Raw genomic sequence first — 24,540 nt, forward strand, 5'->3', positions numbered from 1 at the left:
TGAGACATGCTTGTAGTACCAGTACTGGAGGCTGAGGCAGGATTGTAAATACAAGGCCAGTCAAGGCTACATAATGAACTCTGGTCTAATAGGGTACCCTGTAATACGTCGTCTAGTGCAAATAAGAAAACTCTTTTGACAGTATAACTAGATTTAAAAAAAAGAAATCCTGAGGCTCAGACGGTATCCATCAGGTGCAGGGAATGTTTCAAGGGCTACTCATGCAGCCACAAGAGTTCTGAGAGCTTCTTCTAGTTAGTGCTCCATAAAGACCTTTCCCTTCACCAAATACACACACTGCTTTCCTGATGCCATGTCACAGGCTGACTGAGCTCTCGTCAATGTCTCCACACATTTCCTCCCTTAACTAACTTCTACACCTTCTTCATGAGTGGCCCAAGTACTGGATTCTTGCCCACCTCCTACCGACCACCATCAGTCAAGGCCTCTGACTCTGAGGCTAGATAAGATACTGTATGCTACTGTCCAGTCCAAATGTTCCACACAATTTGTTTTTCTAACTGGGATCAACGAGCCATCAGCTGAAGTCACTGTCGGCAGGGTTAGAAGTTATCATCACTGCTGTCAAAATCCGGATCACAGAGCAAATTCTTCCCTCTTTTCTTACACAGGGGAGGCTCTGGGTTTTCAAGGCTGAGGTCAATGAACCAATTTATCTGCTCATCCCCCTGGGAACTGCTAGATAAGCATGCATGGTCTGGGGAGGAGTGCTGGGTAGACTGCAGGGTGCTCCCCTGTGCTGCCCTTGCTGTCTTACTGGTCCTCACTGGTCTTCCCAGAATATGAGAGGCTGACTTTGTGGAGGTTCTTGGAGCCCGCCAACAGATGAGGGGCCCTTGTGGGCTAGAAACTGGAGGCTGGGGACTGCAATGCTTCGAGATGAAATCACAGGCCTTCCTTGGAGTTTGTTCCTTTTTCCTAGCTGGAAGCCTGCTTCTCTGTGATTTTCTGGGTTGCTGCTTCTTGCCTTTCCTCCCCTTTCCTCGGGTCTTGCCTTTCTGTTCAGTTGCTGACTGTTCAAACTGATCAAAACACATGCTTTCGTTTTCATTTTGGGGGCAGACATTCTGCATTCTGAATTCAAACTTATTTATATCCAGCTGTGAGGCTTCTTGGGCAATTAGATCCTGGTCACGGCCAGTCTTCTGGCTTGGGGGGCCAGAGCAGCGGTTATTGAGGTTTCTGGTGGTGATAACCCAGTTCTTGCAGTAAGTCTGCAGGTTTTTGTTCTTCAAATGTCCATTTTCTCTATGGGGCCTATCTGTTGGCAATGTAGCATTTTGAAAAACATCACTCTCTGCTCCTTCATCCCAGACACCAAGCTCCCTAGGCCTCTGGGAACTCCTACTGGGATTCCCTGAAAGAGACTCCTGGCCCTGTTGAGCAGCTGGCTCCTCAGAGGTGCATTTTTCCTGTCTAGTAAGATGGAGGCTCTGGGACAGAGCTGGTGAGGTCTGGGAGGTGCTGTCTTTCAGATGCCTAGCTACCTGAGGAGCAGAGATGAGTTTTTTCAGATCTTCTATGACACCAGGCACATTGAGCTGGCCCAGCTTCTCAGAAAGCTTCTGGAAGTCCTTACTCTGCTGTGCAACTAGAACTTCAAGGTTCTTCAGGTTGGATTTCATCTCCATGAACTCAGTCTGTCTCTGGGAAAGGTAGTAAGAAAAAGGAAAGTGATGGTCACAGTAAAACGTGATAACAGATGTGGGTATGGTAGCTCACACTCTAATCCCAGCACTTAGATGGCTGAGTCAAGAGGACTAGCATGATAGGGCTAGAAAGATGCCTCCGTGATTAAGAGCAGAGGTTAAAAGCACTCTGGAAGAATACACTTTTTCAGGGTTTTGGCATAAGAACAGACAGGAGGACCAATGGAACCGAACAGAAGATCCAGATATCAATCCACACATCTTCAAACACCTGATCTTTGATAAAGAAGCAAAAAAATCAAATAGAAAACAGAAAGGATATTTAACAAGTGGTGTTGGCATAACTGGATATCAACATGTAGAAGAATGAAAATATACCCATATCTACCACCATGCACAAAACTCAAATCCAAATGGATCAATGACCTCGACATAAAGCCAGCCACACTGAACCTTATAAAAGAGAAAGTGGGAAGTACACTTGAATGCATTGGCACAGGGAACCACTTACTAAATATAACCCCAGCAGCACAGACACTGAGAGAAACAATTAATAAATGGGACCTCCTGAAACTGAAAAGCTGTTTTATTTAAAAAAAAATTATTTATTTATTATGTATACAATATTCTGTCTGTGTGTATGCCTGCAGGTCAGAAGAGGGCACCAGGCCCCATTACAGATGGTTGTGAGCCACCATGTGGTTGCTGGAAATTGAATTCAGGATTTTTGGAAGAATGGGCAATGCTCTTAACCTCTGAGCCATCTCTCCAGCTCCCTGAAAAGCTTCTGTGAAGCAAAGGACACGGTCAACAAGAACAAAACGGCAGCCTACAGAATGGGAAAAGATCTTCACTAACCCCACATCAGACAGAGGTCTGATCTCTAAAATATACAAAGAATTCAAGAAATTGGACATCAAAAGATCACATAATCCAATAAAAAAATGGAGTACAGATCTAAACAGAGAACTCTCAACAGAGGAATCTAAAATGGCTGAAAGACACTTAAGGAAATACTCAACATCCTTAGTCATCAGAGAAATGCAAATCAAAACAACTCTGAGATCCCATCTTACACCTGTAAGAATGGCTAAGATCAAAAACACTGATGACAACTTATGCTGGAGAAGTTGTAGGGAAAAGGGAACACTTATGTATTGCTGGTGGGAATGCAAGCTGGTACAGCCCCGTTGGATGTCAGTGTGGCAATTTCTCAGAAAATTAGGAAACAACCTTCCTCAAGACCCAGTAATGCCACTTTTGGGTATACATCCAAAGGATGCTCAATCATGCCACAAGGACATGTGCTCAGCTATGTTCATAGCAGCTTTGTTTGTCATAGCCAGAACCTTGAAACAACATAAATGTTCCTAGATCAAAGAATGGATAAGAAAAATGTGGTACATTTACATAATGGAGTACTACACAGCAGGAAAAAATAACGACAGCTTGAATTTTGCAGGAAAATGGATGCAGCTAGAAAACATTATTTTGATTGAGGTGACTCAGACACAGAAAGACAATTATCACATGTATTCACTTATAGGTGGTTTTTAAACATAAAGCAAAGAAAGCCAGCCTACAAACCACAATCCCAGAGAATTTAGACAACAATGTGGACACTAAGACATAGATCTAATCTACATGGAAAGTAGAAAGTATAAAAAGACAAGATCTCCTGAGTAAATTGGGAGCATGGGGACCTTAGGGGAGGATTGAAGCGGGGAGGTGGGGAGGGGAGAGGCAGGGAGGAGAGCAGAGAAAAATGTAGAGCTAAATAAGTATCAATTAAAAAAAGAATACTCTTGTTCAGTACCCAGCACTCACATGACAGCTCACAACCATCTGTAACTCCAATTCCAGGGGATCTAATGCCCTCTTTTGACTTCTATGGGAACCAGACACAAACATGGTACAGAGACATATAAGTGGGCAAATCACTTCTATATATAAAAAAATATTTTAAAATATAAATTAAAAAGAAGAGCCATGTAGTGGTAGCACACACCTTTAATTCCAGCACTCAGGAGGCAGAGGCAGGTGGATCTCTGTGAGTTTGAGGCCAGCCTGATCTACAAGAGCTAGTTCCAGGACAGGCCCCAAAGCTACAGAAAAATGATGTCTCAAAAAAAAATCAATAAATATATAGCTAAATAAATTAAAAAGACGATTAGCTTGAGTCTGAGGCTAGCTTGAGCTACATAGTGGTTTCTAAGCAGCCTGGGCTACAGGAGAGAGACCCCCATCTCAAAATATAAAAACAAAAAAACTAAGAGAACCAATCAATAGACAAAAATTCATGGTCGGTTGGAACCTTCACCTCACTCCTGCTTGATCCGGAAAGCCCCATTCCTTTCTCCTCTCTCTCTCTCTCTCTCTCTCTCTCTCTCTCTCTCTCTCTCTCTCTCTCTCTCTCTCTCTCTCTCTCTCTCTCTCTCTCTCTCTCTCTCTCTCTCTCTCTCTCTCTCTCTCTCTGTGTGTGTGTGTGTGTGTGTGTGCGTGTCTGTCTGTCTGTCTCTCAAAATCCCGCCCTCTCAGAGACTCTTCAACAAAGAAAAAAATGCCAAAAAGTCCAGTTCCACACTCTTGGTGACTATTGCAACTTCATCCCATGTTGCTGCCAGCAGCCCAAGTCCCAACCTAGACCATTCTTAGTCACAAACCTGGCCTGTGGTGGACATGTCATCACCCTATAAACTATATAATCTCCTTGCTTTAGTTCAGGGGTTGCGGGGGTGCTGCTTCTTCAGCCTTAATCTCTGGGACTGGAGAATCTGCTCAGGAGTTCGTTTACTCAAATAAACCTGTTGTTATACTTTTTCAATTCAATTTGATCTGGCTTACTGCATTGGCAGAGAAACCTATTCTCAGGGGACAGAAAACCTATTAGCTCGTCTCTCACAGAATAAGCAAGTATAGATACACTGTGAGCAAGTCCTGGGTACACACACTGCCAGGGAACCCTGAGAGTAGGCTGTATCTTGACTTACTGAAAAAAGAACCATACCAGTTTCTGGTCTTGGATGAAAATTTCTGAGACATTAAGTGTCTTTCTTGGTCTTAGAGACAAAGCCAAAAGCACAAAAGGGCATGGCATTATCTGCAATCAGAAGGCTGGGGTAAGACCACTTGAGTGCAGCACCTCAAGATAAGCCTAGGTAAGAAGGCAAGGCAAAGCAAGGGCTTGTATTTATACTTACGGCTTCAGATTTCTTCTGTATCTCAAGGATGGCCTGTTCCATATTGCCTTTGTCTTGCATGGCCTCAAACACCAGGTCGCGCTGGACCTGCGCAGTCTCTTGAACTAAATAGAAAACAAGGACAATTTTTTTCCTAATAAATTTCCCCAAAAGTACAAAGAGAAGTACCTATATCTTTCCAAATTATATAAAATACTTTGGGTAAAATGCTTGATGCCAAAAGAAAAAATAATTTAAAAAAATGACAAGCTGGGTGGTGGAATTGACTCTGTAGACCAGGTTGGCCTCAAACTCACAGAGTTCCACCTGCCTCCGCCTCCCGAGTGCTGGGATTAAAGGTGTGCACCACCTCCTAGCACTCCTTTACTTCTTTTGTCATAGCAATGGGAAGCCAGGCCGGGACACCGACAAATGAGTTAGTCTATCACACTGTACATTCTCAGCCCTGCTAATTCTTGTGGGGTAACAGTCCTAGCTCTGACATTCTAAACAGACGGACAGCTGCCCTGTGTGTAGCCCAGGCTGGAGATCAGTAGATAAACAGTACCATGCCTCTATTCAGACAGATGGTTATTACTTTATGAGCCACAGAAAGGCATTGATTTTTGTAAATCATGAGTAATTCATCCCTTGGCAGGCGAATCAGATGACTTGAATTAGTTTAAAATAAAAAATAAGCAGAAATGCAAACAAGTACAGATGCACAATTATCTATCTTTCCTAGAAAATTCTAGAGCAGTATTTAGCTAAGAATGTGTTGACTGTTTATAAGGGCATTCATTTACATGTACAACACTTAATTGGTGGGGAGGGGATTCTACAAACCTCACACTATAACTGACATTGAGACCAAGGCCGATTCACCACAAAATAACTTTCACTGAAACCAAGGCAGTGAGAAGAGCAGCAGGTGACAGGAATATTTCTAACTCCTAAGGGGGCGTGTGTCTATAGACAGCACAGTGGGCAAGCCACGTGAGACTAAGGAGCTGCTGATTCATCTCAGGCATGAGGTGAGAAGGCTGGCAGAGCTACCCTCCCCTCAGACAGCAAGATCACTGAGGAGTAGTGCTACACAAAAGCCACCATGGGAATAAAGTGTTGGCACGAGCTACAGAGATGGGTTCATAGTTAACTGCACTTCTGTTCTTCCTGAGTACCTGGGTTCAATTCCCAGCACTATATATATATATCATGTCGGTTCAATCTACATTCTAAAGTCTGAAATACCTAAGTGATGTTCTCTAATATATACTTTTATGACTGATTTAGCTGTTCCAGGACAGCCAGGCCTACACAAACTTTTCTCAAAAAAAAAAAAAAATAACTGTAGCTGGGCGGTGATGGCGCATGCGCGCCTTTAATCCCAGCACTCAGGAGGCAGAGGCAGGTGGATTTCTGTGAGTTTGTGGCCAGCCTGGTCTACAAAAGCTTGTTCCAGGACAGGCTCCAAAGCTACAGAGAAACCTTGTCTTGAAGAAAAAAATTGCACATAAATTTACAAATTGGGTGTGGTGCACGTCTTTAATCCCAGCACTCAGGAAGCAGAGATAGGTAGATGTCTGTGAGTTCCAGACCAGTCTGGTAGTAAGTAGCAAAGAAGTCAGGGCTATGTAGAGAGATATGTCACAGAACAAAACAAAATAAAAACAAACAAACAAAAAAGTGCTGTCACATAGCAGTAAGTATAGCACCCTCCCATCTTAAACAAGGAAATCTGACTAGGGTCAGAAGGGTCACATTCATGGCTCACTAGTGCCCTCTGCTGATAATATCAACCTTGAGACGATAACAAAAAGTTTAAAATAGAACCAAATATAAACATGGGGCACTCACATGTCTTGGCTATAGTTTCCAAAGAATCCAAAATAGATTGGCTTCTCTTACTGAGATGTTCCTCAGACTTTTCTACAGATGTCTGCAACTAAGAAACTCAAAATTAAGAAAGAAATCACATGGGCCTGGAGAAGTGGCTGAGATTGGGAGCAATGTCTGTTCTTTCGGAAGACTAGGGTTTGATTCCCAGCACCCACATGGTGGCTTACAACTGTGTGAAACTCTAATTCTGGGAGATCCCACCCTTTTTCCTGGCATTCAAGGGCACTGCACACATGCGGTGCACATACATATAGGCAAGATACCCAAATACATGAAATGATCATAAATCTTAAAAAAGAAAAACATGCCGGGCGGTGGTGGCGCATGCCTTTGATCCCAGCACTAGGGAGGCAGAGGCAGGTGGATCTCTGGGAGTTCAAGGCCAATCTGGTCTACAAGAGCTAGTTCCAGGACAGACACCAAAAACTACAGAGAAACCCTGTCTCAAAAATAAAAAGAGAGAGAGAGAGAGAGAGAGAGAGAGAGAGAGAGAGAGAGAGAGAGAGAGAGAGAGAAATTAAGAGAGAAAGAAAGAAAGAAAGAAAGAAAGAAAGAAAGAAAGAAAGAAAGAAAGAAAGAAAAAGACAAAAGAAAGCACAAACTATTGTCTTATCTCACTGACCTGGAGAACTGTAATTGAATTATAAAATGGCAAACATGCTGCTATTCTGCGTTTACTGACGGCACTACAATGATTACTACGCCTAAGATACACGATGCTCTAATTCTCTGAAACTTAGGTCTACCTACCTTGTGAATGACTTCTTGAAAATGAGAAACAAAGTTGTACAGCATGTCACTAGAGTTAAGAAAAAAAGGGGAGGAGAGTAAATCTTTGTGCCACATTGAAATAGCAAGTAACATCTGATTATTCATCTAGTGTTCATCAAAACATTGCTTGATCAGAGTTGGAGACTCTACCTGAAAAACATCAAAACTCTAACTTATTTCTAATACAAATCACATTTTTCTTCCTTCCATCCTGTTGCCTCTTTATTTTCCTTTTATTTCTATTGTTTTAGATTTATTTATTCTATGTGGGTACTTTGTCTGCATTATGTGTCTCTGTGCACCATATGCATGCCTGGTGCCCGAGGAAGTCTGAAGAGGCTGTTGGGTCTTCTGGAACTGGAGTCAAGGATGTTTGTGAACCACCATGTGGGTGATGGGAACCAAACCTGAGTCCTCTGCAAGAGCAACTAGTGTTGAGCCATCTCTCCAGTTCTTCCTGATTTTAGAAGCATGTGGATTTCGTGAGTTCAAGGCCAGCCTGGTCTACATAGAGAGTTCCTGGCCAAAGATGGCTACATAGTGAGACTGTTTCTCAAAACAACAAACAAACAAAATCATGTACATACACAAATAGTTTTTTTAATTACAAATTTTATATTCCTTAAATTTTTAAATTTACATTTATTCCATGTGTGCATACCATACATGTGGAAGCTAGAGGAAAACTTCAGCCATGGAGATTCTGAGAATTAATGTCAGGTTGTCAGCAAATATTTTTACTCACTGAGCCACCAACTGACCCCCTGACTTTTTTTTTTTTTACTACATTCATTTACAGAAAGAGAGAGAGTGTGTGTATAGTACATTGTGGAGTGGAGGTCAGAGGACAAATTGCGAGAGTCAGTTTTTTCTTTCCACCATGTGGAAATCCCACCAGGGATAAAAATCAAGTCATCATGTATCATGGCAAGTTTCTTTACTCATTCAATGTACTTCCAGGGTTTTTTTCTAAATATTTATATTTTTATGTATATGAGTATTTAGTCTGCATGTATGTATTTAGTGCACCATGTATGTGCCAGGGCCTATGCAGGTCAGAAGAGAACATTGGATCTCTTGAACCTGGAGTTACAGCTATGGTTGTCATGAGTGCTGAGAACTGAACCTGTGTCTTCTACAAGAGCAGCAAATGTTCTCACCTGCTGAGCCATCTTTCCAGTCTCTCAGTGTTTTTAAACACAGGATTACATATTAGTTCAGTCTTCCTTGCAATTCCTGGTAATGCTCCTGCCTCAGCCTTCTAAATGCTGAGAATTTGGAAGAAAAATACCATGTTTGACTTCAATTTTTGTTTTTTTTCTTTGTGTTTATTATTTATTTGTGTGTGTATATCTGTATGTGGGGCAGTCAGAGGACAAATTCTAAGAGTCGGTTCCCTTTCTGCCATGTGGGTATTAGGGAGTGAACTCAGATCATTGTTAGGTCTAGCAGGAAACACCATCTTGTTGGTCCTAGCCCAGGAATATTTATTTATTTATTTATTTATTTGTTTGTTTGTTTTTACATTTGTGTATTTATTAATTTATGTATTTATGTTTATGTATTTATTTATTTAGGTTTTTCCAAGGAAGAGTTTCTCTGTAGGACAGTCCTGACTGTCCTGGAACTCACTCTGTAGACCAGGCTGGCCTCAAACTCAAAGATCCACCTGCCTATGCCTCCTGAGCGCTGGATTAAAGACGTGTGTCTCCACTATTGGGCTTTGCTGGTGACACCATCCATTACACAGTGAGAGTACAGCTGGCAAAATCCCTAGGCTACACCCAATTTGCAAAGCTTTGGAAACCTGCCTTTTGAATAGTTGCTGTCATTCTGTAATACTTGTGAAGCCATGGTGACCTTCTCTTTCCATAATGGGATTCATCCCAAAATACCTCAGCAGTGTATTAGCTATTGGTCATAAGTCTCTCATGTACTGTTATCCTGCATGACTTTTCATTTGGCCCTATAATCTTGATATATAGAATATATAGTGGATGCCTTAAATTTTGGAAAAGGCCACAGAGAAAGGAAATGCTTCTTACTTAGGCGTCAGCGGGAACAAAGCTGCCATCTTGGGAAGCTGGAAATGCCAGGCTTGGGGATTTTACACAACCATAGTTTCCCCTTTGATCCAGCCACCTTAGACGTTATCTCTATGTCTAAGAGATTCCATTCCCTTTAATACAGCAAGCTAGACTCCAATACAAACTCTAACTAAGCACACAAATGTAGTCAATGCACAAACCCTCTTTTTCCTATTCTTAGAATTATGTACTTGGTGTAGAAGTTCCTTTTGTTTGTGTGCTGCTTTCATTGGTTAATAAATAAACTGCTTTGGCCTAGTTGATAGGGCGGAACTTAGGTAGGCAGGGAAAACAGAACTGAATTCTGGGAAGAAGGGAGAAGGGAGACGAATGCAGGTTAGAATCTCTGATTAATGGAAATGGGTTAAACTAATATGTACGAGTTAGCCAATAAGAAGGTAGAGCTAATGGCCAAGCAGTGTTTTAATTGATACAGTTTCTGTGGTTATTTCAGGGCTAAGCTAGCCAGGCGGCTGGGAAGAACAAACAGGCTCTCTTCTTCCAACATGTACTGACTTAAAGCCACATACTAATCCTCTCAGCATCTACAGGGGAGTTTCACAGCCAGGTCCCCTCTCTGAGGCAGCAGTAAAACAACTGGCGCCGACTTTACCCATCCTGTTAGCCTTAGCAAATGCACGGTTGGCACCATTGTTATCACCTATGGAATTGCTAACTATGTCTGTGTGGGCATATAAACGGAAAACCTTGTGGGATGGGAAGAACAGCAGGAATATCAAAAGGGGAACATCAAGCCGGGCGGTGGTGGCGCACGCCTTTAATCCCAGCACTCGGGAGGCAGAGGCAGGCGGATCTCTGAGTTCGAGGCCAGCCTGGTCTACAAGAGTTAGCTCCAGGACAGGCTCCAAAGCTGCAGAGAAACCCTGTTTCAAAAAACCAAAAAAGGGGGTGGGACATCAAGAGAGCATTAGAGAGCACACAGAATGAATAAATGGGACATGATAAAAAAATCCTATGTGAGTTAATTCCTTTACCCTGGGATATCTTTAGCCAGTTTTCGCCAGCTATAGTGGTCCTTCTGAATCCTGAGAGGTTCAAGGGGGCTAACTTCCCAACATAAACCTCAATAGGCTTTCTTTTCTTTTTTTAAGACAAGATCTCATTAGGTAGCCCTCACTTGCTTGGAACTTTATGTAGACCAGGCTGGTATTAAACATCAGTGATCCACCTGCCTTTGCTTTCTAAGTGCTGCTATTGAATACATGCACCACTACATCCAATTAAAATTTTTGTTTTGTTTGTTTTTTTCAAGACAGGGTTTCACTATGTAGCTCTGGTTGCCCTGGAACTCACAATGTAAACTAGGCCTTGAACTCACAGATATCTACCTATCTCTGTTTTCCAAGAGTTGAGGTTAAAGGAATATGTCATTACATCATTACATCTGGCTTTTTTTTTTTTTCGAGATAGAGTTTCTCTGTAGCTTTGGAGCCTGTCCTGGAACTAGCTCTTGTAGACCAGGCTGGCCTCGAACTCACAAAGATCAGCCTGTCTCTGCCTCCCGAGTGCTAGGATTAAAGGCATGCACCACCACTGCCTAGCCTGGCTTAAATTTTTTATTTTTATTTTATGTGTATGAGTGTTTTGCCTCCATAGATGTATGTACAATATGTGTGTGCTTGATATCCCCAGAGTCCAAAAGAGGACATCAGATTCTCTGGAACTGAAGTTGTAGGTGGCTGTGAATGACCATGTTGGTGCTGGGAATTGAATATAGGTCCTTGGAAAGCACAGTAATAGCTCCCCAAATATTCCTAAAGGGAATATTCTTTCTGTTTTAATGATTTATTTATTATGTATACAGTGTTCTGTCTGCATGTATGCCTACATGTCAGAAAAGGGCACCAGATCTCACTAGTGTGGTTGTGAGCCACCATGTAGGTGCTGGAAATTGAACTCAGGATCTCTGGAAGAACAGTCAATGCTCTTAACCTCTGAGCCATCTCTCCAGCCTGGAGAATATTTCTTAATCAACTGAATAAAAAACTTCATATGGGGGCTGGAGAGATGGTTCAGAAGAGCACTGGTTACTCTTCCAGAGGTCCTGAGTTCAATTCCTAGCAACCACATGATGGCTTACAACCATCTCTAATAGAGATTTGGTGCCCTCTTCTGGCATGGATGTATATATAAAATAAATAAATAAATCTTAAAAAAAAACTTTATATAGAATAGCTTTTGGGAGGCAGAGCAGGCAGATCTCTGTGAGTTCAAAGTCAATCTGGTCTACAGAGCAAGTTCCAGGACAGCCAAGGTTGCACAGAGAAATCCTGTCTTGAAGAACAAAAGATAAAGAAAAGAAATTCTGTTCATGTCCAGCTGTGCATGGTGGCTCATTCCTCTAGTCCCATCATTGGGAGGGTGGAAGAATGGAAGAGGCAGTTGAATATCTGGCAGTTTCAAGTCACCCTGATCTATATAGTGAGAGTCTATCTAAAAAAAAAAAAGTCTTAACCTTTGACTTAAGAATTCATATATTACACTGAATTTAGGGTATCATTCAGTAGTAAGAATACTTTCCTAATGTTTGAGAAGCCCTATGTTCAATTACCAGCATTACACAAGACAAAACTCATTTACCACAGACTCATCTAGCCCAATGGTGGTGGCAGTGTACATGTTTAATCCCAGCACTCAGGAAGCAGAGGCAGGCAGATCTCACATTAGCTGACATGGGATGGCAGTCTAAATGTGGGCAGCAGCATTCCCCAGGTGTGGGTCCGGACTGTATAGAATGGGCGAGGACGTACACATATGCATTCCTCTCAGCTTTCCAATTGTGGCTGCGCTGTTATCAGCTGCTTTAGTTCCTGCTCTCGTGACTTCTCTATGAAGATGGATTGTAACCTAAAATCATGAGCAAACTCTTCCTTTTTTAGGTTACTTCTGTTGGGGTATCTTAGACAGCAACAGAAATGAAACTAATACACACACAAGCAGAGAAAAGCAAGAGCGCGGGGGGCTGGAGAGATGGCTCAGAGGTTAAGAGCATTGCCTGTTCTTCCAAAGGTCCTGAGTTCAATTCCTAGCAACCACATGGTGGTTCACAACCATCTGTAATGAGGTCTGGTTCCCTCTTCTGGTCGCGGGCATACACACAGACAAAATGTTGTATACATAATAAATAAATAAATATTTTAAAAAAAGAAAAGCAAGAGCGCTTTGCAGTTTTGTTTTGTTTCTAAGACAGGATTTCTCACCAGGTGGTGAGAGCTAGTTCCAGGACAGGCTCCAAAAGCTACAGAGAAACCCTGTCTTGAAAAACAAAAAACAAACAAACAAACAAAAAGACAGGATTTCTCTCTGTAACAGCTCTAGCAGTCCAGGAACTCCCTGGCTGGCATTGAACTCACAGAGATCCGACTGCCCCTTCCCCCTAGGGCTGGGATTAAAGGCGTGCACCACTGCTGCCAAACCACTTTTTGTTCTGAGATGAAGTCTGCAGCAGTTCAAATTGACCTGCTAGTAGAACTCACTGTGTTGTCAAAGATGACCTTGAACTCCTGACCCTCCTGCTTCTGCCTTTTAAAAGCTGGCTGGAGCATACCCCGCACCCCCAACATCCAGCTTCCAATGCTGCCCTCCTCCTTTTTTATTTAATATTTGTTTATTTTGTGGAGATAGAGAATAAACCTACAGACTTGTCGTGCTGGGTTAGCACTACTGCTGATGTGTAGATGGAGGATGGGCTACATGGTACCCTTAAAACACAAACTCAAGCTAATCTTTATCAATGTGCAGGTACATTATCCTAAATAACCTGACCAGAGACAAAAAGTCAAGATTCTCCTCATTGGTTGAGACTCCAGTTTCTTTTGCTCCCAAACACTAGGTCAAATTTCAAAACTTAATGAGCAGCCACCTTTCCCCTTCCTTCTCTGGCTCTCCAGCTTACATATGGCAGACTTATAGAACTTCCATACTATATCAGATTCTGCATCTTTCTCTATCATTGATCCCCCACTGTGTGTGTCTGTGTAATACTGAATCTGTTACCTATGCACAACCCTGACTAATACATTCTATTATACCGAAATTGAATTATTTGATTATTGATAGTACATTTGTTTCCTTCAGAAAACATAAGCTTTTCATCATCTTAAAATGTGTGTACCTGTCACATTTGTCTGTTGCCTTTCGTTTTTTCTCCTCAAACTGTTTCAGGAGTCCTTTTGATTTTCCAACTGGCAAAGGAAGAGAAAATAAATCTTCATCCTTTGTATCACTTCCAAACAACTGGGGCTTTGTCTGGTATTTTGTGAAAATACTAGGTTCATTCTGTTAAATGGAAAAAAAAATTAACATCAAATTCCATCCACTATTCTCTGTATAATGCAGAATTAAATGTATTTAAGTATCAAGCATATGGTTGAAGATACAACATGTAGCTTTTCCATTATTTGTACCAACCAGGAAATTATAATAAGCAGCTTTCTAAGTTAATACAGTTTCAGCTTTATCAATGCAGAAATATAAAAAATTCAGCTAAAATTGTTGAAAACCAACTGAATACATTTATAGGAAACAACAAAAAAATCATTTACTCACTCTCTGAAATGTGACATTAAAGCTTCACGTTAATATATTTAACTCAAATCACTATTTTTTTTCTGTTGAACTCAAAACCTGTTGATAACTTCCACAAGGCCTAGGAAGTATACAGGCTGCATTATGAAGAGTCATTTCCTGCATTTCTTAGAAAAATCACATTCTAGACAAACATTCAGGAAGTGCATTTTTTGTTTGTTTGTTTGTTTGTTTTTGAGACAGGGTTTCTCTGTAGCTTTGGAGCCTGTCCTGGAACTAGCTCTTGTAGACCAGGCTGGTCTCGAACTCACAGAGATCCGCCTGCCTCTGCCTTCCGAGTGCTGGGATTAAAGGCGTGCACCACCACTGCCCAGTGGAAGTGCATTTTTTCCATCATATCGCTAAGCATCAATTTTGTTTTTGGCTTTTTTGTTGTTGTTGGGTTTTGGTGGGTTTTTTTTTTGTTTTTTGTTTGTTTGTTTGTTTTTCTTTTTTCTTTTATGGTTATCTGAGACAGGGTTTCTCTGTCTATCTCTGGCTGTCTCTGGCTGTCCCGGAACTCCCATGTAGACCAGGCTGGCCTCAAACTCACAGAGATTCACCTGCCTCTGCCTCCCTGAGTGCTAGGATTAAAGGCGTGTGCTACCACCGCTTTTTTGTTCTTAAATTTATTTTTATTTTATGTGCATTGGTATTTTTGCCATGGGTGTCAGGTCCCCTGGAACTGGAATTACAGACAATTATAAGCTGCCATGTGTGTGCTGGGAATTGAACCTGGGACCTGTGGAAGAGCATCCAGTACTCTTAACTGCTTAGCCATCTCTTCAGTCCCTGGTTTTGACTTTTTGTATCACACCAAGGGGATCCTTGGCTGTCCTGGAACTTGCTCTGTAGACCAGGCTGGCCTTCAACTCACAGAGATCTGCCTGCCTCTGCCTCCCAAGTGCTAGGATTGAAGGAGAGAGCCACCACTGCCCAGTTCAGCATCAATTTTTGTACTGAGATCATACATATAATGCTTCACTAACCTAAAGCACTGAGCTAGCCTTATTCACTGCATCATATGATATAGGTAAGTCTAAATATAAAATTAAATGTAATTCAAAACCAAAGAGAGAGAGAGAGAGAGAAAGAGAGAGAGAGGGCTAGAGGATGCAGAAGGGGGAAGGGAGGAGACTCAACAAATTTGCTTGATGATGCCATAAGGACACATAATACTCTATATGCTAAGTAAATATTTTTTACTTTTATTTTTGAGAATTAATGTATATTTATGTATGTATAAAATTGTGATTATATTCATTCTTTTCTGTTTGTTTTTGTTATTTCAAGATAGGGTTTCTTTGTGTAACTCAACCCCCACAAATAAACAAATAAATGTAACTACTTTTCATAAAAATATAACAAATTAAGTAGTGGTGCAAGCCTGTAGTCCTAGGAGGTTCAGAAGTTCAAAGTCCGTTGGAAACGCCTCGTATAGTAACTTGTGGTTGCTTGACTCACAGGGCTGCTCATGGTTAGGTCTGTGAAAGGAACTACAAAACATCTAAACGTTTGAAGCAATAATATACCACCTTTTAAACTTCAGGCCCTGGCATGCCTTCACAGTGATTAGTATAATGTTAGGTAAGTCTGGTGGCACTGTATCTTGGGAAAGTCTACAGTTCAAATGATGAATTAAAACTGTTCAGCTGCTGAATGATACAGACATGAACTAAAACTTAATTCTGATAGAAAAAAAAAAGAAGTTCAAAGTCACACTTAGAGGATGGCTCATCTGGTAAAGATGCTTGCCACCAAGTCTGCCAACCTGTGCTCCATCCCTGGAATCTACACAGTGGAACAAAACCATTTCTACCAAGGTGTCCTCTGTGCCCCAAAACACAATAAATAATAAATAAATACAGAAGTGTAAAACTAATAATAAAAATGTTCACGGTCATCGTTAGCTACACAGTTACTTTGGCTATTCAGTGAGTCTGAGGCAAGCCAGGACAATTATGAGACTATCTCAGAAGTGAAGACACAATAAGAAGCCATCATGGGCCATAAAACAGCACAGGAAGGCAGTGGGAAACTTGCTGGGAAGAAGGGCTCTATGGAAAGGAGAAGCAGATGAGAGAAGATAATGGTGATCAAAGTACATTATACATATATGAAACTGTTAAAGAACAAATGTTTTAATTTTTATTTCTTTTTATGGTGTTTTGCCTGCATATGTATGTCAGAGTGAGAGTGTCAGATACTCTGGAACTGGAGTTACAGAAAGTTGTGAGCTGTCATGTGGGTGCTGGGATTGAACCTGGGTCCTCTGAAAGAGCAGCCAATGGTCTTAACTGCTGGGCCCTATCTCCAGTCTCAAAAATAAATGTTTTAAAAATTAGAGAGCTATGGCTATAGTTCAGTGGTAAAACACTTGCTCTGCTAGGCTCTGGGTTCCACCAATAATACTGAAAAAATAAAAATTGTCACTTTCTTTCTTTAAGCCAAAGGGCTTATTTTTACTTATTCAATCATGTGTGTGTTTGTTTGTGTGTCTATGAGTGTATGCAATGGCACAAGTGTGGACGTCAGAGGACAACCTCAGGTATGGGAGGAAGAGTTGCTCTTTTTATCATTTTCTTTCTCTCTCTCTCTCTCTCTCTCTCTCTCTCTCTCTCTCTCTCTCTCTCTCTCCCTCCCTCCCTCCCTCCCTCCCCCCCTCTCTTTTTGAGACAGGGTTTGTAGCACAAATAATAAAAACCCAGAGACAGATATTGAAGTTCAACCTGAAAACCAGAAAAGCAAAACAGCCAAGTCAGCAGAGAAGTCCTACCTCTACCAAGGTTGGGCAACCGCAGCCTAAGCAGCCTAAACAAAGTCTCTTTCTCCTCCCATTTTCTATTCCCTCTAGAGCTGGGATTAAAGGTGTGAACCTCCACCACCTGGATTTGTTTCAGCATTGTTCTTGTGTAGCCCAGGCTAGCTTTGAACTCAGAGATCCATCTGTCACTATCTCCCAAATCCTGTGATTAAAGGTGTGTGCCACCCACTGCCTGACCTCTAGTGGCTTAGTTTTGCCCTTCTGATCTTTACACAAGCTTTATTTATTAAAACATAAATAAAATATCACTATTAGGGTTTTTCTGTGTAACAGCCCTAGCTGTCCTCTATAGACCATAATGGCTTTGAACTCACGGATATCCGTCTGCTTCTGCCTCCCGAGTGCTGGGATTAAGGCGTCCGCCACCTCCACCCAACAGAAGAGTTGCTCTTTGTTTTTCACTGCTGCATATGACAGCTAGCTAGCCTGCTGGACTCCTGTCTCTCCCTCCCATCTCCTTGTATGAGTGCAAGGTTACAGATATGTGCTGCCAAGCCTGAATTCTACATGAGCTCTAGGAATTCTAACTCAGGTTTTCAAGCTTATAAAGCAAGCACTTGTCCCAGAGTCATTCTTCCTACCCCCTTTACTTCTGTCTTACAAAAGCACCAAGCATGATGATACATGCCTCGAATCCCAGCATTCTCAAGCAAGAGGAAGATGGATCTCTGCAAATTCATGGCTAACCTGGTCTACATAGTGAGTTCCAGACCAGCTAAGGCTACATAGTGAGACTTTGTCTAAGAAAACAAATTCATCTAACAAAAGCCATTGTTTCTTATGAATTTTCATAATAGTAAATTATTAGGATAGGAAATATAAATATTTGTTCCTTCCAAAAACAAATGATTAAGGGATTGACACTACTCTATGTTGTTTTGGCAATAAAAGAAACTGTACATATAAGTGATTTTGGGTGGTTTTGGTTTTTATCAAGACAAGGTTTCTCTATGTATAAAGCCTGGCTATCCTGGAACTTTGTAGACCAGGCAGGCCTTGAACTCAGAGATCTGCCTGCCTCTGGCTTCCTTACTGCTGGGATTAAAGGTGTTTGCCACCACTGCTTGGCCATGTAAGTGTTCAGACTTTTAGGTTAAATAAGTAAGTCATGAATCAGCTGAAAATGATGGTGGATGCTTTTAATCCCAATACTCAGGAGGAGGCAAGCAGATCTCTAAATTCAAGACTAGCCTGGGGCTGGAGAGATGGCTCAGAGGTTAAGAGCATTGCCCGCTCTTCCAAAGGTTCTGAGTTCAATTTTCAGCAACCACATGGTGCCTCACAACCATGCCCTCTTCTGGCGTGTGGGCATGCATGGAGACAGAATGTATACATAATAAATAAATCTTAAAAAAGAAGACTAGCCTGGTCTATATAAGGGGTTCCAGGACAGCCAAGGCTACATAGTGAGACTCTGACTCAAAAACAAAACAAAATGGCATCAATCAAGCACTAATCCATTTAGGATAGTAATTTTCAGAGTACAATTCTAAAACATGTTCATATTCCAACACAATAATTCTCTTTTTAGCTTATCTCCATAAGAACTATGAAATATGTGCAGAAGTCAGAGCTTGGGAGGTGGCTTATAGCTATAACTTGAAGAGCCTGGAGGCTGAAACAGGAGGATGGAGTTTAGGCTGGCATACACAGCAAGGTTCTGTCTCAAAAAGAAAAATCTAACTATTGGAAATCAGACTCACATCTACAGAGTTCTGTTGTGTCTGTTTTGGATGTCTTGAGTAGGCACCAGCATCCAAGGATGTGGACAGAATTTCTGAATTTTCTGAACAAAACTGAGATCCAAAGAGGAACTGGGAATCACTGAGAGATGAACAATCAGTCTGATTACTATTCCAGTTAGATGGTTTAGTGATCCTGAAATGAAACAATGAAACGAATGAAATTATAACTCACAGCTACTATTTCAGAATATTATGGAGAGCGCATTTTTGCTTTGTTTTGTTGTTGTTTTGAGACAGGGTCTCTCTATTATGAAGCTCTGGGCTTGTTTGTTTGACCTCTAAATCCTCTATGACTAAAAAGAACCCCAGAAAAATTATGAATGCCCTACATTTTGATTCTGACAACTGGAGAACAATCAAATGAAAATTCAGACAGAAAGCTGACACAACTATCCTTTGTATTACAGCATTCTGAGCTATAAAAACATTTTTTAGACCAAAGTTTATAAAATATTTAGGGATTAAGAGATATTCTCTTTTTAAAAACAATTAATTTGGCCAGGTGGTGGTGGCAGCACATGCCTTTAATCCCAGCACTCGGGAGGCAGAAATAGGCAGATGAACCCCCCAAAAATGAATCTGTTCATCATTAAGCAAATAGATAAGCTACAGACAGACTGTGCACTTCACTTGTGCAGCAGCTGGAAGCAAGAAGCTAGATTTATGTAAAAACACATGAATAAATTTCAAAAATAATTATTTTTATTTTTGTTTTTCAAGAGAAAGTTTCTCAGTGTGGCCCTGGCTGTCCTGGAACTTGCTCTGTAGACCAGGCTGGCCTCTGCTACTACCACCTGGTTTCAAAAATAATTTTGTTGTTTTTTTGTTTGTGGTTTTCTCTGCGTGGTCCTGGCCATCAGGGCACTTGCTCTGTAGACCAGGCTGGCCTCAAAATCACACAGATCCACCTGCTTCTGCTTCCTGAGTGCTGGGACTAAAGGTGTGTGCCATCACGCCCAGGCAAAAATAATTTTGAGTACAAAAAAGTAAGGGAAAGATTGCTCAACAGGTAGAGGCACTTGCCACACTCTCCTGGTAACCTGATAACCTGTAATTCATGAAGGTAGGAGAGGAGAACCAGCTCCTCTGAATTTCACACACATACCATAGCATGTGTGCCCCCCCCCCACAAATAATAAATTTAAAAAGTAGAACTTTAAGTAAACTCTATTACTTATTTTTGTGAGCCTACATAAATACATATTCGTCAACATTTAGAAAATGTTGGAGGGGGAGCAGGACTGGAGAGAGAAGGAGCCGTTAACAATACAAACACAAGAGCCTGGACTGGGTACGGCTTTAACCTTACTACATGCCTTTTAATCCCAGCAACTCAGAAGGCAGAGGTAGGCAGATCTTTGTGAGCACAAGGAGGAACTGGTCTACACAGTGAGCTAAAGAATTGCCAAGGCTATGTGGAGAGACCCTTCCTCAAAAGAAAAACAAAACACCCATAAAGCTTGGCATGGTAATGTCTTTGATTCCTGCTGTAATGTTGGCACTTAGGACAGGGGAGCAAGAAATATAAAGAGTTCAAAGCCAGCCTGTGCTATTTTTTTTCCCTCCAAAAACAGGGTTTCTCTGTAGCTTTGGAGCCTGTCCTGGAACTAGCTCCTGTAGACCAGGCTGGCCTCGAACTCACAGAGATAGCCTGCCTCTGCCTCCGGAGTGCTGGGATTAAAGGCATGTGCCACCACTGCCCGACCAGCCTGTGCTATTTTAACCTTAACTCAAAAAACAAGAAGCAGAGCCAGGCATGGTGGTGCAAGCCTTTTTTTATCCCAGCACTAGGGAGGCAGAGGTAGGTTAGCCTGGTCTACAAAGCAAGTTCCAGGACAGTCAGTGTTGTTACACAGAAAAACTCTTTCTCCGGGTGCAGGGAGGGGAAACAAAACAAAACAAAAGCCCAAAACTAGAAATGCGCCAGTTGGTGATTGCACATGCCTTTAATCCCAGTACTTGGGAGGCAGAGGCAGGTGAATCTCTATGAGTTCGAAGACAGCCTGTTCTATAGAGATACTTTCAGGACAGCCAGGACAGCACAGAGAAACCCTGCCTTGAAACACAAAACAAACAAACAAACAAGAAATGGGGCCAGCAAGATGGTTCAGTGGGTAAAAGTGCTTGCCCCCAAGTTCAATCCCTGAGGCTCACACGGTAAGAAGAAAGAACCAACACTGTCGACATATTCTCTGATCTTTACATACATATATACATAAACACAAACACACACACATACACAATAAATAAATGTAGACATTTTTAACTACAAAATAAGCCTTACTAGACTGAATATATCTCTGAAATTTTTCTTTTCTTTTCTTTTCTTTTTTTTTTTTTTTTTTTCGTTTTTCAAGACAGGGTTTCTCTGTATAGCTATGGCTGTCCTGGAACTCAAGACTCCCAAATACTGGGATTAATGCCATATGCCACCACCACCTGGCCCAGCATTGGACTGTATCTTAAAGCAATGATAGAAATGATAGAATTAAACAAAGCTAAGTTTTCTCTCTGTGTATAAACAGTAAGCTCTTTTTGAGAAATAAAAAGAGTAGGTTTTAAAATAACATTTACTTAATTTTATGTGTTGCCTGCATGTATGTATATATACCAGGTACCATGTGTTTAGTGCCAAAGGAGTTAAGGGTATCAGATTCCTTGGAACTGGAGTTACAGATGGTTGTAAACCACCATGTGGGTTCTGGGGCCTATGCAAAAGCTCTTAACCAGGGCTGGAGAGATAGCTCAGTGGTTAAGAGCATTGCCTGCTCTTCCTAAAGGTTCTGAGTTCAATTCCCAGCAACCATATGGTGGTTTACAACCATCTGAAATGAGATATGATGCCCTCTTCTGGCCTGCAGGCAGACACACAGACAGAATATTGTGTACATAATAAGTAAATAAATATTTTTTTAAAAAGCTCTTAACTAGAGTTGTCATTCCAACCACTAGATTTTTCTTTTCTTTTTTAAAATCAAATTGGCAAATCTCCTTGAGAAAGTGTTAGAAAGGAAAAAAAAAACTATCCAGTGATGAAAGCACACAAAGAACAATTTAAATTCCTTTTTGGAGATTTCCCCCAATTTAGAAATGGTAGGCTTATTTCAGCCTGATGGACACTAGTCTAAAACCTCAGTGGATAATACATACGGCTATGCACAGTATCTTATTGGGTCTTGCTGGTAGCTGGACTGGCTCTTCTCTTCAGAGCAGCTACAAATTACATTGCAGAAACAAACAGAAATCTGAACACTGTACTGATTATATTTTTTCCTATTCCAAAAGCATTGTTCAATTCAGGTCATATTCAAGATTTGGGGCTCTATACCTGATTCTCACAGATCCAGTCCCAAGACTGAATGTCGCATACAGAGCTGATAAAAACAGCTACATTGATACTACCTATGGGTGTGTCTGTATAGATGTTAAAATGTATATTCATGTGGGTGCAGGTATATGTATGGGTGTGTACATATGCATGTGTGTGTGTGTTCGTGGGCATGTGTGAACAGCATTTGTGAACATATAGACATCAGAGGACAACACTGGGTGCTTGTCCTTAAGTGCCTTCCATCTTTTGTTGAAGACATGATCTCTCACTGGAACTTGTGATGTGGGAGTCCCCTCTGTGTGCTGTGATTACCATTAGTGAATAAAGAAACTGCTTTGGACCTATAGCAAGGCAGGCAGGGAAAGCTAGGCTGAATGCTGGGAGAAAGAAGGGCAGCCAGGAACCAACAAGTGGCCTCCTTCCAACAAACTTGGCCACATAAGCCAAGCTGGCTAACCTGTGAGCTCCCAGAGCTGTCTGTATCTCCCATCTCATCATGGATGGGATATCAGGCACAACTTTTTACATGGGTCCAGGGATTCAAACTCAAGTCTTTACACTAGACAAGCAAACACTTTACCCTCGGCTGTCTCCCCTACACCGACATCACTTTTTTAATCATAAAATAAGTGGGAGAAAAAATATAGCATAGAAAGGAATAGCAGTATCAGAGAAGAAAAGGAGAGGCAATATGGATACCTCTAGCACTATTCAACAGTCACTCCAGCTATAGGAATGAAATTTTCTAGGACATCAATAAAACCACAGGACTTAAATGTCAAAGAAAATAACTAGGAAACTTACCCAGAGCCTGAGGGGATACTGAGCATTTCCTTGATATTCCAAACATTAAAATTCATTTTAATACTTCTATTAGAGAACAGAGAAATATTTAGAACATTAACACATCATAACATTTTCAAATGTAGTAATTACATGTAAGAACATTTCAGCAGTTTTGTTCTGATTCAATTAGTGAAAAATTCCACTCCTTAATGTGCCAGAAATAAAACATTCTCTGCTACCAAACTGCATGATGAGCCAGTTGTTTTTGTTTTGGTTTGGTTTTGGTTTCTCTGTAGCTGTAGCTTTTTTTGGGGGGAGGAGCTTGTCCTAGAACTAGCTCTTGTAGACCAGGCTGGCCTCAAACTCCACAGAGATCTGCCTGACTCTGCCTCCCGAGTGCTGGGACTAAAGGGTTGCACCACCACTGCCTGGCTTCTAGCTTAATTTGGGGGTGCGGGTGGGGGACAAAAAACAAGAGATAGACCTGGAATTCCCTAATACCTTAGGCTGTCCTAGAATCTGCCATTCACCTGCTCCATCTCTGAGAGTCTGAGGCCCTGGAGTGAAACCTTCCAGCATTCCCTATGTCCCATATTCTACAGGGAAGGCGAGATCCAGTTCTCGAAAGTTATTCTCTGACCTTCACACGACTCCCTCCCAAGAAGTATAATAATACAAAATGTTTTGAGCGGCCCTCCAAACTCCTGGACGGCCATTCCTATGTGTTTCCCGTATTAGTTCCTTTTTTTTTTTTTTTTTAAGTTTTGTTCGTAACGATTAAAGTTTTGTTTGTTTGGTTTGTTCCTAACAATAAGGCAAATTCCAGTTGGCGTCTCTGATTCCCCAGTCACTGACTTCCAGGTTGACGCTGGGGCATCGCCCTCTGGAAGCCTGGGCCCAGTCAGAGTCTGAGGAGAGCCTCAAGCCCTGAGGAAAGGCAGTCACTCTGCCTACGCGGGTCCCCAGGCCCCAGTCTGTTCTCCATCTCTTCCCTCTCCACTCCTCACGCCCCCTCCTCGCCCAGACCTTCACATCCTCACCTCTAGCGCCCACACCACACGCCGCACCTTCAGGCTTCGCTGACGCGTGCTAGAAATCCCGCCGAGGCGAGGCCCCGCCCCCGGAGAGCGCCCACCAATGAGAATGCCGCTCCTTGGCTCCGCCCCGCTGCCGCACGAGGCCAAAGGGTTTTAACGGTTTTAACGTTTTTAACGGTCCCAACAGTTTTACCGTTAGTCACAATCCAGCACCTGTCACTCAGGGCACGAAGCGCCTTCAGCCACTGCCATCTCATCGATGGACCCCAGGCTCTGCACGAGTCCTCGGCCTTACCCTTCTTCTAACCTGAAAAATGGAGGCCCAGGGTCTGGCGAGATGGCTCAGCGGTTAGGAGCACTGACTGCTCATCCATGAGCCATCCAGAGGACCAGGGTTCAATTCCCAGCGCCCACGTGGTGGCTCACAACAATCTGTAATGAGATCTGGTGCCCTCTTCTGGCCTGCAGGCACACATGCAGGCAGAACACTGCGTGCATAATAAATAAACCCTTTTTTGTTGTTGTTTTTCGAGACAAGATCTCTGTAGCTTTGGAACCAGGACTGGAACTCGCTCCCAGAGGAACAAAGGACTGTCTCTAGATGGACCTTTAGGAATGTAATCT

At 41.9% G+C, this 24,540-nt stretch overlaps 1 protein-coding gene and 1 non-coding gene across 2 annotated transcripts; one reads left to right on the forward strand and one right to left on the reverse strand.

Moving 5' to 3' along the window:
* Nucleotides 1-563: 563 nt before the first annotated feature.
* On the reverse strand, nucleotides 564-22,953 carry Iho1 (interactor of HORMAD1 1). The gene is made up of 7 exons (XM_038321134.1): nucleotides 22,898-22,953; nucleotides 18,721-18,895; nucleotides 13,742-13,905; nucleotides 7,499-7,547; nucleotides 6,707-6,794; nucleotides 4,871-4,974; nucleotides 564-1,667 (listed from the first exon to the last, which is right to left on the reverse strand). The coding sequence occupies exons 1-7, from the start codon at nucleotides 22,951-22,953 to the stop codon at nucleotides 564-566; spliced, it is 1,740 nt and encodes a 579-aa protein (XP_038177062.1).
* Nucleotides 15,818-15,890, forward strand: LOC119810952. Its single transcript, XR_005284888.1, has one exon. It is a non-coding gene; the product is annotated as a small nucleolar RNA SNORD5 (small nucleolar RNA).
* Nucleotides 22,954-24,540: the final 1,587 nt, after the last annotated feature.

Source organism: Arvicola amphibius, chromosome 3 (genome assembly GCF_903992535.2).
Source record: "Arvicola amphibius chromosome 3, mArvAmp1.2, whole genome shotgun sequence".
NCBI lineage: Eukaryota > Metazoa > Chordata > Mammalia > Rodentia > Cricetidae > Arvicola > Arvicola amphibius.